The sequence below is a fragment of the Sorex araneus genome, chromosome X (assembly GCF_027595985.1).
Source record: "Sorex araneus isolate mSorAra2 chromosome X, mSorAra2.pri, whole genome shotgun sequence".
Classification (NCBI taxonomy): Eukaryota; Metazoa; Chordata; class Mammalia; order Eulipotyphla; family Soricidae; genus Sorex; species Sorex araneus.
This window is the reverse complement of record NC_073313.1, coordinates 33,224,923-33,237,845: the sequence shown is the minus strand read 5'-3', so window position 1 is coordinate 33,237,845 and position 12,923 is coordinate 33,224,923. Positions and strand designations below refer to the sequence as shown.

At 36.2% G+C, this 12,923-nt stretch overlaps 1 protein-coding gene across 1 annotated transcript in view; it reads left to right on the top strand.

Annotated features, from left to right (window-relative positions):
• DMD (dystrophin) overlaps window positions 1-12,923 on the top strand; it is a 2,715,231-nt gene that overhangs the window by 1,226,111 nt on the left and 1,476,197 nt on the right. Inside the window, exon 23 of the mRNA XM_055122927.1 lies at window positions 11,658-11,803. Coding sequence (XP_054978902.1) covers window positions 11,658-11,803 — 146 coding nt within the window. The remainder of the gene's footprint in view (window positions 1-11,657; window positions 11,804-12,923) is intronic.

The following is a 12,923-nucleotide window of genomic DNA, read 5'->3' as shown; positions in this document are numbered from 1 at the left end:
TAAAAAAATTGCAAAGCATTTACCACATAATAACGTTTCTGGAATCAGAAATAAGTTTTGTGATATATTTGATGATGTCCTCATATTCCTCATTTTCAATTTATTTACAGTCATGTTATAGGACAAACTGAATAAAGCCAGAGATAAAGGCATAGTTCTTTTTATTCACTTCAAAGTCATTTTTCCTGAAAGGTTTATTTTCCTAACAGGAATCTCATCATTCAACTTTATAGTAATGTCAGCGCCCTCTAATGGTTTTCAATGTATTTGTTGCTGGACCTTTATAAAAGCATTCGGGAATAAGATTTTTAATGTCCTACAATATTGAGCCTTGACCTTTAACAATCATGCGTCTTTTTCTTATCAAAAAATTCATTATATTTTGTAAAATCAATTACATTGTAATTTTATGATGTAACTGGTGGGTAGAAAAACTAATCCACTTGAAATTTATTCAAAATGTTTATTCACTTATTATTGGTTAGAAATATTATAAAATTCCAGAGGTATATTTTGATCCATCTGTATAAGACATTCATTCTCCCTCTATCGAGGAGTCAGAATAAATATTCAATGATCACTGAGATACATCTATGATATATACAAGTATGGAATAATATAAACTGTCCATACAGCTGTCTTACCTTGCATACAATGTTGCCTTTTTAAAATCCATACCATACACAAAAATCACCTTGAAATAAGTTAAACACTTAAACAAATATCGAAAAGCATAAAGCTCCTAGAAGAAAACAGAAGAACAGCTTTCTAACATTGCTATTGACAATTGTTTCTGAGATATGACCATTGAATATGACAGTGTCTGGTAGTACAGCCCATGGGTAGATGTACAGCCAATGTTTGTTGGTACAGCCCAGGACCGTGTGTAGTGTTACAGGCCCGAGTTTATGGTACAGTCCAGTTTGGTGGTATAGCCCAGGGGTGATTGTGTGGTGGGAGACACCTTGGTTGATGGTATCCTCCTGTGACTGGTGTTAGAGCCCATGGTGATGCTACAGCCTCATGTTGGATGGTACATTCTCTTTTGTATGTATATGTCAGAAGCACAAAAGCACAGAAAACAGAATTTAAAAGAGACACTATAATTGTGAAAAATTTGTTCTTAGTCAAGGACATAATTGAATGAGTAAATGGCCAACTTTAGGAAGATAAAGCATATTTGTAAAGCATTTATCTTATGAGAGATTAAACTCAACATATATAAGGAACTGCCTGGGGGCTGGAGCGATAGCATAGCAGGGAGGGCTTTTGCCTTGCATGCAGCCGACAATGACCTGACCCGGGTTCAATCCCAAGCATCCTATATGGTCCCCTGAGCATCTCCAGGAGTAATTCCTGAGTGCAGAGCCAGGAGTCACCCCTGTGCATCGCTGGGTGTGACCCATAAAACCAAAAAAATAAGTAAATAAAATAAAACAAGGAACTGCCTGTAATCAATAACAAGAAAATAATCAGACTGAGAAAAAAGTCCTGACAGTTACTCAGGACTCAAAAACAAAAAATATATACAACACTGATGATTGATACAGAATATTGATATCAAGAAAAGATACACAACATTGACAATTATGAGAGAAACATATATAAGACCTGACTGAAATGTAGTACAAGATAAGAGTCCATATTTGTTTTTCTATTTGTGTACGTTGTATTTTCAGTGCAACCTTTACTCTTTATTCCTTTTTATTATTTTGATTTTTCATTTTTCTTCTTTGCTCCTTCTTAGGGATCAACTGACTATCTCATTTATTTGAAGTTTATTTCCTGGCACTGGCTTGTTCTATTGGCCTTGGTTCATATGTCTGTGTTTATGCCAGTACCATGCAGATTTAATTATCTTAGATTTAAATCTAGCTTGAAATAAGGATGTGTGATTCCTCCAGCTTTTTGCTTTTTTTTAAGAGTGTCTTGGTGATTTGTGGTGTTTTATTGTTTCATGTTGGGTGTTTGTTGTTGTTATTATTCACTGTTTCTTTAAGAATTGCTATTCTTATTGGTGTAGGAATCAATATCTTAGAAGTATGGCGCATCACTCTACTCTTGCTCATTCATTCACTAGTTCAAGAAATAGTTTTGGATACCTTCTACCTTTCAAGAAAGTACTGGACACTAGATTCTTGGTGCAGAAAGTTATGGGTAATATTCATGTTCTCTTGGAGCTTACAGAAAGAAAGATAATAGAAGCATCTCTAAATTGTATTAATGACATATCAAAGCAAGTCAGAAACATTATTCAGGGGAGATGGCATTTGAGCCAAACCTGCAGGATGTCCAAGTACCTACTGAAGGCTGGGCATCAGAAGAACAGAAGCAAGCACAGATGTCCCAAGTCAGAGACAGATTTGATCAGAGTCCTGAGAGGCTAGGAGCAGGGGAAACCAGTGTGCAGACTGGAATAAAGGATTGGCATTCACAAAGACCTCAATAGTCTCCTAGGTCCCAGTGATAATTCCTTTTAAAAGCAGTTGAATTTCTTCAAAGACTTTAAATTGGGCAAATTAAACCATATGATTTGCATTGTTGAAAGACCTAATCTGTATGTTAGCCTGTGGCTGGTTTGTGAGGAGCAAAAGGAACTTTGGTCTGAGGGGAAGTAGGAAGACAGAAGCAATTGTATCCCTTAGGCATGTGACCATATTACTTTGGACTGGGGTTGTGATAGGGTAAAGAATAGTCCAGATAGTCCTAGTAATCATATAGGGTGGTGTGGTCAGGAATAGTCTTTCTATTTCACTTTAAAAGTTTTGAAACTTCAGTGTCTTACAAAGGTCCAGGATAGAGTTTGAGGCATACAATGTTCCAACACTAATCCCACCACCAGTGTCAACTTCCCTCTACCCAGATAATTCCCCAGCCACCAGCCACCAAAATTATGAAGACTTTTGCTTTCTGTAGAAAGAAATGACAGAAGAATCTGAAAATGTGATCTTTATAACCCTAATTTCAAGCTCTGTGGTTAGTTCCTTATATAATCTTAAAATGTTGAAAGAGTCAAAAGGGAAATAAAGGTTGAATTGAGCTTGCTCCATCACAGGTCACACAACTGACACAATTTTCTTTTATTTCAAAGTAAAGGATTATTTGATTCTAGGAATGTTAACCTTGGATTGCTATGTTTTGTAACTCCAGGAAAATTTTTTTCAAAAAGAACCTGATAGACTCTTTCCGTTTTTCATTCTCTTTTCTTCATTGGTACCAGTGGTGGTAAGAATGTTGGAGATTTATTTAAATTGGCTATGTAGGTCGTACTGTAAAATACAAGCATCGCTACTCACCCATAAGATTCTTGGGCACATACATTCCAAGGAAACACACACCATAAACATGTTTTAGAAATTTATTTCAGAACCAGTGAAATGGCTCAGTGAACTGGAGCACAAGCTTTTATATGTAGAAGCCCTGGGTTCAATCCCTGGTACCACATGGTCCCCTGAGCACTAAGTTATGAGTAGTCCATTAGCACACCCAGATGTGGTCCAAAAGAAAAGTAAAATTGCTTCTTAAACATTCTTAAATATAGGATTAATGAGATAATAGACCCAGTTATAGAACAAAATAAAGTAAGAAGGGTAAATAGAGCAAAACCAACACATAGTGTTTCAATACTGTACAAACTAGGTTAGATCATTTTAAGTGAAACCAAAATTGTTGAAAAGGTGAATATTAGAACTACAGTGTAGGCAAACCCAGATTTCATTTGGCTCGTTGGACTTAAATTTTATGAAGAAGAAAAAAATTCTGAGGTGGTCTGAGATGGTGTTCCTATCCATGCATGCATGTATTTTGCTCATCTGAAACTTTACTAGGAGCCTTTTTGGAAATGGTGTCAGTGCAATAAGGCCTTTAAGCAGAGGGGTGGCAAAATCACAAAGGATTGAATGACGTGATACGTTTTAGTTGCAAGATAAGGTTTTTAATGGTGATGAGAAGTTGGACTGAAAAGTTAATTGACTTTCAATCACATAAAGGTCCTTGAATGTCAAACTGGGAAAGTAACTTACATAATGCTTTGAGAATTCAGAATGTCTTTCTCTTCTAATTCTCTTAAGAAGTTCCACTAGTAACTTAGTCACCTGCTGTGGGCAACTTCTTTTTTAGACATCTTCTCCCAGGGTTCCAATTTTTAAAGACCATTTGCTCTGTTTCATGCTTTGTCATTCAATAATACTTTGGGACTGGCAGAAAAAAAGCTCTCTGTTTATGTGTCTCCTTGTTATTATAGGACTGATGAGGGTTTTGGGAAAAGTGGAAGTCTACTTATTATGGAATGAAAGAGATATCTTCAGCTTAAGTGTTTCCCCAAAATTAGTTATATGAAGGAAGTATGGAGTACTTTTGGTTCTAAATCTATCTCTTTCTTCCTCTCTCTCTCTTTCTCTCTCTCTCTCAAACATGCACACACACACACACACACACACACACACACACACACACACCCCACCACCACCACCACCACCATCACCACTACCACCACCACCACTCACAGTTAAAATCATCCTGGATTTCTATTTGTCTACTTGTATATGATGCAAAATTAAAGCAGGGTTTATCTTCGTATCAGAAGTTTCAGTTCTTTTAATATGCTGTCACTCTACATACTACTAACATGAAACCTCCACAAATGGATGACTTTTTCCAGTTACAATATAAACACAAATAGGAATACCGTGTGGACCATATGTATTATTTAAAATTTTCTAGTAGCCATACAAAAAACCATGAAAGTTAATTTAATCGTATATTTTAAAACACAGGATTACACAGTGCCAGGGGCAGTCCCTGGGTGTGACCGCCTACCTACTGAGAAATGGGAAATCTGGGCAGAGGAGGCCCAGTCCCACTCTGAGCTGGCTTTGAGGTCTCAGCCCCGGGTCCCACACACCTGGGTTCCTCTGCTGGTTCCTTCATGCATGAGGATCGTCCGAACATGTGGAGAGGGGCCTTGAACATGGCTGTGGCTAGGCTCCAGAGGTCTTTGGCCACCAGGAGCTCTGCTCAGGGTGGGAAGGGAAGCTGGAGCCCACCCCCTCCGAGGAGGCCCTGGGGAAGACAGCCCCAGGCAAGAGACTCACTGCTTTGCGGCCGTGCAATATCTTATAGCCTACTTCTCCCTCTGGGAGAACCTGGTAAACTGGGAGTTTCCTGCCCACTGGGAGTTTCCTGCCCACATGGGAGAGACTCCCAAAGTCCCCATGGTGTATTAATATGCCAAAACCAGTAACAAGCTGGGTCTCATTCCCCTGACCCTGATAGAGCCTCCAGTACGACATCGTTGGAAGGACGAGTAGAGAGAGGCTTCTAAAATCTCAGGGCTTGAACGAATGGAGATGTTATTGAGACCGCTTGAGAAATTCGATGATCAACAGGATGATGATAATAATGATGATTTTAAAACACATGCATCCAAGTATGGCTTAATGTGGGGGCCAGTATATTTTTTAAAGACCAGATTTTTTACATTATTTTTGTACTAGACCTTCAAAATCTGGGTTTTGTGTTTATACTTGAAACATGTCATTTCAGACTAGCCAGATGTCAGTTGTTAAATGGACTTGTGGAGCTAGAGATCTCACTGAACAACATAATTCTATGTACTTTTTCTTCTTCCCATCATTTATGTGACATTCAGTATCTTTTCTTGAGAAATGTTATTTCGATTTGGGTGAGGAATTGATGTGATACCCCACACCCAAAATTCCCTTTTACCTAAAGTATTGTTCTGAGATCATCGTCATGACAGCTTTATCATAAAATAGGGGACATTTGAATTTCAGCGTCTTTAAGGGTTACTCCTGGCTTTGTGCTCAAGGATCACTCCTGGTAGGGCTCTAGGAACCAAATGGGGAATTCAACCTGGGTTGGCCACATGCAAAGGAAGTGGTTTACTGGCTGTACTCTCTCTCTCCCATTGTGATTCAATCCCTCTCCCAAAAAAATAAATTAGAGAAAAATGAAACTGGAGCCCATATTAAGCATCCAAAGTGAATGACATGTATTTATAGCCAGCTTATGGTTAAACATTAAATCCTTGGGCTGTAGGTTTTGTAGGTTTATTTTGGTCAAATGATTTCAACAGAACTCTGATGATGTTTTAAGATGTTAGAATATGAAATTACATGCATTTATTCTTTCATTTATATAAGTAAAAGAAATTTATCTGTTAGATTATTAATCTCAATTTCTACAAAGAGTGAAGGAAGTGAATTTCCTCCACGAAGCAGGAGTATTTCTCTTTCTAATTGGAATTCTATAGGAAGCACCCCACAAATATCTCACTGGTTCATAGAGCTCTCATACCGAGTTTGTCCTTGGGTACCATTGACTTTAGACCTGTTACTGTCACTGGCATCCTGTTGCTCATCGATTTGCTGGAGCAGGCACCAGTAATGTCTCCATTGTGACCCTTGTTTGTTACTGTTTTTTGCCATGTTGAATATGCCATGGGTAGCTTGCCAGGCTGTGCCATGGAGGCAAAATACTCTCAGTAACTTGCTGGGCTCTCCGAGAGGGGCGGAGGAGTCAAACCTGGGTCAGGCTTGTGCAAAGTGAACACCCTATCGCTGTGCTATAGCTCCAGACCACACTTTTACTTTCAATTCTGAAACAATTTGGAATCCTTCTCTGGTATACTCATGTAATTTGGTTTAAGTGAGATAAACCACACAATTGTAAATGAGTCAAGACAATTTCAGAAAATTTAGAACAGTGTTTTCTCCAATTATTGGATTAGAGTTATATCCTCCAGAAGGAAACTGGAAAAAAAATTGAAACTTTGCTCCAGAAACTGTTGAATGGCTCACAGATTCTATGTAGTCAAATCTTAAGACAAATTCACAAATGTCTATGTAGAAGGTATTTTTATTTTAATTCAGTTAATTGTTTGCAAAAAGCATACTGTCAAATTGATTCAAATTAACTCAATATATACTAGTGCATTTCTCATACATATGCACACAGGCATATGCCATATTTAGAATATTATATGAAATATATTTGGTTTTAAATTCTGGTTAAATTTTAGCCAGACTCAATAAATGTGTAAATTAAATGTGCTTGAAAAACTATAATTGCAATTAAAGAAATTAAAGAATTAAAGAAAATCTGCCTTAGACGTTGAGAATATATAGAGTGAGAAAAGAGTAACAAAATCAATTAAATTTATTCAGAGTATAGAACTTTGCATGGAGATTAGAAGGATTTAGTAAATGGGAATACCTCTATAGTCTTCGTCTTGTTTGGGGTTATAAGATTGTCCAAACTTTGGTTTCCACCTATATTTCTGGTAAAGAGAAAAACTGTCTTTGAATTCCACATTCCACGGTAACTTCTGCAGGTTTTTATTTGACCCCTAAGATTCATTCTATGACATGTGCTTTTCAGGGTTAGACCACTAAGCTAAACTCACAAGCTCATTGCTCTTATTAGGCTTGCAATATGGAGGAAGGTGCAGCTACTAATCATTGGCCGTGAGATATTGGATGGGAAAGAGCAAGACTGGAGCTCTTAAATTTAAGTTCCCCACGCCTGTGGCTTCAGTGTAAAGATCCTGGAGAACTGAGAACATACTATTTGGTACAGAAGCCGAGGGTTGAAGAGGAGTTAAAGAAATCCATGGGTAGGGGTTGATGACTGGTTTCAAGTCACAGAAGTCCATTTCCCTGGAAACACAGGAGAAATCATGTAGAAGGAGTCTAGAAAAGTGGCCAGAGGGGACGAAGGAGCTATGGTGAGGAGGTCAGACATTACCAGGAGAAAAATGAGACAATATTGGTGTGGTTTGTTGTTCTTTTGTTTTGTTTTGTTTTCTGTGAGGTAGCATTTTGCATTTTCATGAACTGAGCATAGAAAGTAGGTTCAAAAGAATCAAAAGAGCACCAGGGTACTCTAGGACAAAGTGTTTGCATTTTCTTGTGCTAGCTAACGTACATGTGAAATACTTACCAGTGTACTTCTTGATCTTGTCTTTCACATTTTGTTCTTCTCTTAGAATAATAGAGTGAAAAATTGGTTTAGTTCTCAGTGGGAGGACTTCAGGTCCTGCACTTGAACACAGCACAAAAGCACTTATATAGAATAAGATCAAGAGTTCAAAGACTGAAAGTTTTACTTTTCATTAAATAGAAAGACCTGAAGGAAGCTGAAAAAGAAAGATTATAACCAGTACCAGCTTTCTTTGTGTAGATCCTCATCTAGTCCAATATCTTATACCTAATTATTTTTCTTAAATTCCTTTTATTGCACTAGCACTCTCTCTCTTTCTCTCTCTCTTTTCTCTCTCTGTCTCTTGCTCTCTTTGCTTTCTACACCATACCTTCATTTTCTTCACAGAACTTTCTATTAGGTATTAAAATGTATTTCTTCCTTTTCTGACTCACAAATTAGATTTTCAGCATCATGAAAATCTTGGCTGCTTATTTTTTTTAAAATTCATTGCATCTCTGTTTCTCAGAGTACTGAACAAATATTTGTGAAATGAAGGAATAATAAGAATGACCTCAATTATACCCATAGTATCAACAGCCCCACTTTTATAAATGAGGTCTGGGATGCTAAAATGTTAAGTAATTTTCTGGAATTTACCAAGATGAGAGCCAAATTTGCTAAATCATTTTATTGAATTGCAGAATCAAACATTGTAGTTATCTTTGTACACAGCTCCTTTCTGCAAAAGAAGGAAATGATTTTTTTTTCTTCTTCTTTTTTTTTTCCTTTTTGGTCACACCCGGCAATGCTCTGGGTTACTCCTGGCTCATGTCTCCAGGAATCACTCCTGGTGGTGCTTGGGGGACCATATGGAATGCCAGGGATTAAACCCGGGTTGGCGGGAAGCGGGGCAAATACCCAATCTGCTATAATATCGCTCTGGCCCCAGAAATGCTATCTTTTTAGATGTTCATAAAAACCTGTTGATCTTTGCTAATGAAAAAATAGTCCCAGTGCCTTCACCAACACTTTCTATATTTCTATATTTACCTCTCCCTTCTTACATATCTTCTGAATATAATTGAATTAATAATCAAACTTATAATGCATGTTGTCTAGCCTCTGGCACAAGGAAAATAAGAACTATGTTCTAGAATGTACATGTTCAGGTTCAAGTAAACTTAACTGTTTATTTTTTTAATTCATAATGCACACAGCACATCCTCTTGGCTGTTCCCATAGACGGATCCCTGTTGCTCCAGATTACTGAGCAAATAATTCATGAAACGCCTTATCAGAGAAAGCTCTTTCCTTCAACATAACTCTTTGCTTAATTACTCTTATGAGATCCTTACTTGCCTTTGTTTGTGTGTTTGTTTGTTTGTCTGTTTGCTTTTTTGGGTCACACCCAGCAATGCACAATGTTTACTCCTGGCTCTGCACTCAGGAATTACTCCTGACGGTGCTCAGGGGACCATATGGGATGCTGGGAATCGAACCCAGGTCGGCCACGTGCAAGGCAAATGCCCTACCTGCTGTCTTATCACTCCAGCCCCACCTTTGTTTTTAAACTATTAGATATTGTGGACATAGATGTATGAAGTTAGTAGGTTAAAAAATCATATTATGTGTTGAAAGACAATCCTGTAGTTTAACATCAAAAAAATAGAAAACAATTAAAAGTCATAAGATGCAATAAAGACTCTCAACATAAACTTGGGCCCATAAGCTTCCAAACAAATATGAGCATATTATAAACTTTTTCAGTATGTATTTCCAACACACACTCTAATGTAAATTTTACATCTGAATGTCCCAGTAAATGGCACACTCAATAATTTCCTATATTCTCATGTAGTGTTGAAAGAATTAGAGCATAGACTTAACATTTAAGTCCTATCTTGCGAATCTAATATCATTTAAATCATGTCATTTGATTTAATGAGTAAAATTTAATATCTTGTAATGTGGCTCTATCTAGGAAAATTTTCAGCTATTATCTCTTCACCTCTGACTTCTAACCATTGTTTTCTGTACAGGATGATTTATATGAAACAATTTCCATTTTTTTCTTGCCATATAATTTACTCTTTTTGTGTCCATTCTTTTTTTTCCCCATATTGAGTTCCAAAAATATATTTTATCCTGTGTTTGGGTTTAATAGTTCTCTGTTTAGTTCTGTTTCTTTCACTTGAACACTCATTTATTGCATCCTTACTTTCCACTCAGTACCTGCGTCAGTTCTATAATTTCTTTTGCTCTAATTAAAATTTATGTCATTTTTATGATCTCTGTTCTCTGCCAAAATTTAAATCTTGGCATTAGTCTCCTTCAAGATAGTAGCAGAAGATAGTATAGCTACTTCTGTCACATATAATTTATATACATATAGAAATTATGCCAGTATATAATTTATATAAAATATATAATATATACAATATGTTTTATATTATTTAAAATATTTTAACTAGACATGCAGTTATGAATTATACATTTCATCTGTTTTTATGTATACACACATATGGTTAAATATATTTATATATAATGCTTATATATATAAATATAATTTTTGGTAGTCATTTTGACTGTGAAACCAGATGAACCTAGTTTAAAGTCACCTATTAAACATCTGACTAGGATCAAATATTAAAAACTTGTTCAGGCTGGAGCAATAGCACAGCGGGTAGGGCGTTTGCCTTGCATGCTGCTGACCTGGGTTTGATTACTCCATCCCTCTCGGGGAGCCCAGCAAGCTACTGAGAGTATCCTGCCTGCATGGCAGAACCTGGCAAGCTCACCTTGGCGTATTCAATATGCCAAAAACAGAAACAACAAGTCTCACAATGGAGACGTTACTGGTGCCCGCTCAAGCAAATCGATGAACAACTGGAGGACAGTGGGACAGTGCTACAGTGCTAATTTTTTTTTTTTTCCATTTTGGGTTGGGTGCCATACCTCAATGCTCAGGGCTTACTTCTGGCTCTGCATCCAGGATTCACATCTGATATTCTAAGGGGAAAATAAGGGGTCCTGGGTATCAAACCTTGGTCAGCCATATGCAAGACAAGTGCCTTACCCACTATACTATTTCTGTAGCACAAATTTGGCCTTTTTAAAAATAGCCTGTTTTCGCAACTTTTTATATGATTAAGAACCCTTATATTTCATAGGATTTCTCTAAAGATTTGAATATGTACCTATATATTTGTAATATATATATGTATATATATGTATGTACATTTAGAGTTTAGAAAACACTAAGAACCAGAATTTTTAGATAAATGAGAGGTGATAGGATGTACTTTAAAATACCCAGGGTTTTGTATAGTGGTACTGTTTTCCCAGAAGCCAAATATAGAACTGAAGCGAATCAATGTTGACTCTACTTGGATTTCTCAAAAAAAATCCTGTATTACCTTGGGGAATTACTCAGTCTCTTCACTCTACAGTTTGAAAATTGAATTTAACGATGTAAATTCTGCACAGCAAATGTGGGGAGTCAATATATGTACAATTTCCATCAACACTGAAGGCATGCAGTAGGGATTTATCTTTCAAATTAGAATCAGATTCTCATCTATATTTCTAGGTGTTTTTATTTTGTTAAATTGGTAGGAGTATGATTGAGTTTAACAAAACTTGGGAATAAACAACGACATTTTAAGTGTTTAAGTCATTCTCTCTTTGATTTTCTCCTCTTCCTCTCGGTCAAGTTTTTGATGCTCTGCCACCCATACGCTATCAGGAGACCATGAGCACCATCTTGACCTGGATCCAGCAATCAGAAACAAAACTCTCTGTACCTCAGGTTACTGTGACTGAGTATGAAGTCATGGAGCAGAGGCTGGTGGAATTACAGGTCTGTGGTTATTTGATTGTCTTACAGAACAGAAGTCAGATTGCAGTTAATCGCATTGGTGGAAATTAGAAATGTTAGCATTAAAATAGTCATGGAAAATATGACAGTTTTCCTGTTGAAAAAGGAGAAACCCCCAAATGAAATATATTATGCATCTGTGCCTTTTCTTCATAAGATAAAAATACTGTATTGGAAGATTATAGGGTCTATTTCTGAAATTTATTTTCTAATTAAGTATGCATCTGAGACACATTATTGTAAAAGTAATGGCATTGCTTCTCAGCATTGCCTTATGGTTTATAACGTCTCTCGTATTTCCAAACAGAAAGTGGTAAAACCAGCATAGTGGTAAATTAGTTATAATTTAAATGCTATTGTTGTGATGTTTTAATTAGTCATTTCAGTTCTAGTAACTACATTTTTAGCAGCCTGATATGGAATATAAAATAACAATATGGAGAACAAAGATATTTGTAAGATATCTTAGAATATTTTCACACTAATTCAGGGAAGTATTATGTTTCCAATCACATTTTATTTTTAAGATGTGAAAACACATTTATTACACGAGTTTTTATATTTACATTTCAATGATGAATATAAAATGTTCAAGTTTTAGTTTTATTATAAATTAAGTTTGAGAGTTAATGCTTCTCTAAACGGAATTTTAGAATTATTACTTCAAAGAAACCTTTTACAAATGTCCAATTTACACAGTATACCATGATACCAGATTTTTTTTCTTAACTTTTCAGTCCTCAATACTTGGAATGATTATAAAATTTATCTTGAAAAATGCATCTTAATTAAATAATAAAGTTGAAAATATAAGATTACAGAGGTATAGTAATTAGTGGAGTGGAAGAAGAACTGAATAGGTATATGAAGCTGAGTGGAGAAGTATAATTTCACAAAAAAGAAAGAGGCATTATTTATGTATATTGAGAAATGGTGCAGGCTAACAAATAGAAGAATGCAGTTAGAACTTTCTATCCAGTGTTACACCAAAATCCAATGTTATATCAAATACCACCTTGATTTAAAGAATTTAAAGAAAATAAGGATAAAATTTGTAGAAATTTTAAATAGCATTTCTTAAAACCATATGATGGGGAAATAC